The 3,215-nt window shown below is 47.6% G+C and overlaps 1 protein-coding gene across 1 annotated transcript; it reads right to left on the minus strand.

Annotated features, from left to right (window-relative positions):
• Positions 1-209: 209 nt before the first annotated feature.
• Positions 210-1,192, minus strand: hspb9 (heat shock protein, alpha-crystallin-related, 9). Its single transcript, XM_020484658.2, has one exon. It carries the CDS (start codon positions 1,061-1,063, stop codon positions 341-343), a length of 723 nt encoding a protein of 240 aa, XP_020340247.1. The 5' UTR covers positions 1,064-1,192; the 3' UTR covers positions 210-340.
• Between the last annotated feature and the right edge of the window lie 2,023 nt (positions 1,193-3,215).

A 3,215-nucleotide genomic window follows, 5' to 3' on the forward strand; every position in this document is an offset into this window, starting at 1 on the left:
TCAAAAACAAGTGGCACCAAACTTTTGAACGGTATTGTATGTTTTGAGTTGCAGAGTGCAAAGGTTACATGTGTTTACGGACTGTAAAAGTATTTAGTTCACATGACTGTTTGAAATGTATAGTATGCCAGTATTGACAGGATCCACCACTTATTTCTAGTTATCTATTTTAAAACTGTCACCCACACACACACCACAATTCTAGCAACCATCATTCCAATATCAGATTGTCTTTATTAAATAATATGGCATATTAGGCATAATAGGCATATTATAAACAATTCCCCACAATGTAATCCACTGGATTGATAATACAATTAAATGATTCATAAAATATCATTCAAGGTTTTGAGGTTGTCACTGTTATGGACTCTTCTGTGTTGCCCTTGGCTATGGGTACGTCCAGGGAGGTTCTAAAGCGGAGTGGGACCTCCTGCTCTGCTGTAGGGGCTTCCAGCTGGGGGGCGGCAGTGGGGGCTTCGATTCTCAGCTGTCCATCTTCTCCCAGAGAGCAGGTCAAGGCTGTCAGGTCTAGGTGAGCAGGCAGGTCAATTTTCTGAACAAAGCCTTTCTGTTGGGACGAGGAGGAGGAAAAGGAGCAGGAAGAGATGGCAGAGGAGGTGGATTTAGCCTCTTCTGCTTTGGCCTGTTTCATGGCCACCACGGCTAGCCTCCGTCCGTCCAGCTTGACCGTGATGTCTTCTGGGTTGAAGCCCTGGGCGTTTAGGCTCAGGGCCAGGGGGCTATGGCTCCGGCCTGTCTCAGCCACCTCCGTGCTGAGACCCTGGCTCAGAGCTCCTGCTGGAACTCCTGTGCTCCTCCTCTCCAGGAATGGGGAGCCCATTCGGAGGTGGGCCCTCTCGTGCAGCTGGTACATACTGGGGAGCCCATCGCGGAGCTCTTTGAGGAGATCACTGGCCAGGTTGGACCTCCTCTGGAAGAAGTCCTCTTGGATGCCGGATAGGGCCTGGTGGCGCATGGGGGGGAAGACCATCCTCTCCTGACTGAAGAAAGGGTCGTTTCCAAAGATGCTCTCGATTGCTGGGGCGGCGGACTGAGTCATGTTGTTATTTTTTCTGTTTTCCTTTCCGGTCGGCTTAGAAGAAGAAGAGTGTGAGTTCCTTGGATCTCTTGCTGTGAGGATCTCTTGGTCGGCAAGCTACTCCCAGTGAGTGTTTCTGAACTTGTGGCAGCACCTCTCAGGCTTATATACTCCCTCTCTTCCTATGGCCCTCCCCCTTGTTGCCCTATTTACAACCCATGAGCTCAGTAAAGAAGGACGGGGGAAGGGGGCAGTAAGTGGTATGGGGCAAGAATTCCCTGCGACGAGTCGATGGGCTAAACTGAGCTTATGGCCATGTCCTGTTTACGTGTTTTTACGTGCAGGCGCTTCTGTTTCCCCCTCTGTGTTTGTCATTGGTCCATTATCTCACAGCTGTCGGGTTGGTCGTGCCACAGCTGAGGGTCGCCTTACCACCCTCCACCCTCTATCCTGAGTCACGGCTGTTGGATGAGATCAACGGGCTGATATTGTCCCTGGTGTGTCATACACGTGTTTGGAGCCCCACCCCTGTCTATTTGGGGGTGCTGGATAGGTTGGGGTGACATACTGGAAGTGAAGGCTACAGATGGCCGGACACCCCCGGGGTTAGCTGACGTGAACCCACAACTCTCCTTTAGGAGCCAAGTGTTGTGTCCATGTACTAGGGGGCTATCCTCATAGTTCAGGATGGGTTCAATGAGCTAACGAGCACCATGTACCAGGTATGTCTGTAAGCAGAGAAGAGACATGCGTGATGCATCGCTGACTAACAGAAGTCTGAGGAAGTTAGTCCGTTTGAATATCGTTGGTACATTAGCACAGACTGAGTGAGGTCTATTTTAGACAACTTCCTGGTAGTGTAAATGCTGACACCATGAGTATAGCAACATGACAGGGGCGTATAAAAGTAAATTGATGAGCGCCGCTTTTTAAATTTACATTTACAGCATGTACTTTTCAGCCTTCAGACGCTTTGGGACCTGCCATTCTAAGAATATCACCCTCAGCAAATGTTATTACCATTCACAGTCAGAAACAGGCTACACTCTAAAACCTAGAATTATTTATTTGTACACTCTAATGTTGCTACCATTCATAGTCACAAAAAAACCCACAGTAATTCGCTCCAATTGGAGCTATTTAAGGATCACATATAGTGATTCTATACGAAGTCGAACAGCTTCATACAAATTCACCTCAACCCTCAGCGCAACTTCACACCCTTAGAAATTGTGTGTGGCGGATTTGTGTGTATGTCCGTGTGTGCCCTCATGGCCACCCGTGTGTGTGTCTGTGCTTCCATCCGCATGTGTGTGTGTATTGATCACCCACAGACAGAAGCCATAAAGAACTGAGTCTGCTCCATTCTTTAGCGGCATGTGGCAGGTGTCTCCCAGTGCGTGCTGGGAGCTGGGCCATATGTCAGCGTGTCACCCACAATCCTCCCTGCGATGGAGTCAGGAGATTGATGGGGCCTAGAGACACTCAGTCATAGTTATAGCGAGGAGAGGAGAGGAGAGAGTATTTATAGCTGAGGAACTCAGGAAGAGTCATATTACAACCCCTTACACTTCTAGCATTTATACTGTAAGTTGAAGACCCACAACTGCTGCCCGGGATATTGATTGGATGCTGATTGGATGCTGGTCGATCAATGATGGTAGTTAAAATAGGTCAAATTGCATCATTCCCCAATTCAGCAATATCACTTAAGTGATTTCTTCAAGGAGACTGCCTTGGTTTTACTGTAGTTATTGAATATAGAAGTGTTGCTTAACACAGTGTTATTAACTGCTGGTTCTGAAGGGCCACAGTGTGTGCAGGCTTTTGTCTCAGCCCAGCACTTCCTGATAAAAGGCTAAACAAGGTCTTGGTGATAAGTTGATAAGGTGCCGTTGCGCTAGACCATAAAAAGACACTTGCCGCATTTTGGTAGGCAGTAAATACCCGCATACCAATGCCCCACTTTATCTGTGCTATCTTTATCCACTAGGTGATGACAAAGCCTCAGAGTTGGGGCTTGAAATATACACTGAGTGTACAAAGCATTAGGACATAGAATGACCAGGTGAATCCAGGCGAGAGCTATGATCCCTTAAAGTTTTGAGACAATTGAAAAATGGATTGTGTATGTGTGCCATTCAGAGGGTGAATGGACAAGACAGAATATTTA

Source organism: Oncorhynchus kisutch, linkage group LG6, assembly GCF_002021735.2.
Source record: "Oncorhynchus kisutch isolate 150728-3 linkage group LG6, Okis_V2, whole genome shotgun sequence".
NCBI classification, from domain to species: domain Eukaryota; kingdom Metazoa; phylum Chordata; class Actinopteri; order Salmoniformes; family Salmonidae; genus Oncorhynchus; species Oncorhynchus kisutch.

What these genes read in the sequence shown, in the direction of transcription:
- hspb9 (XM_020484658.2), bottom strand. Translation starts at nt 1,063, where the DNA reads ATGACTCAGTCCGCCGCCCCAGCAATCGAGAGCATCTTTGGAAACGAC.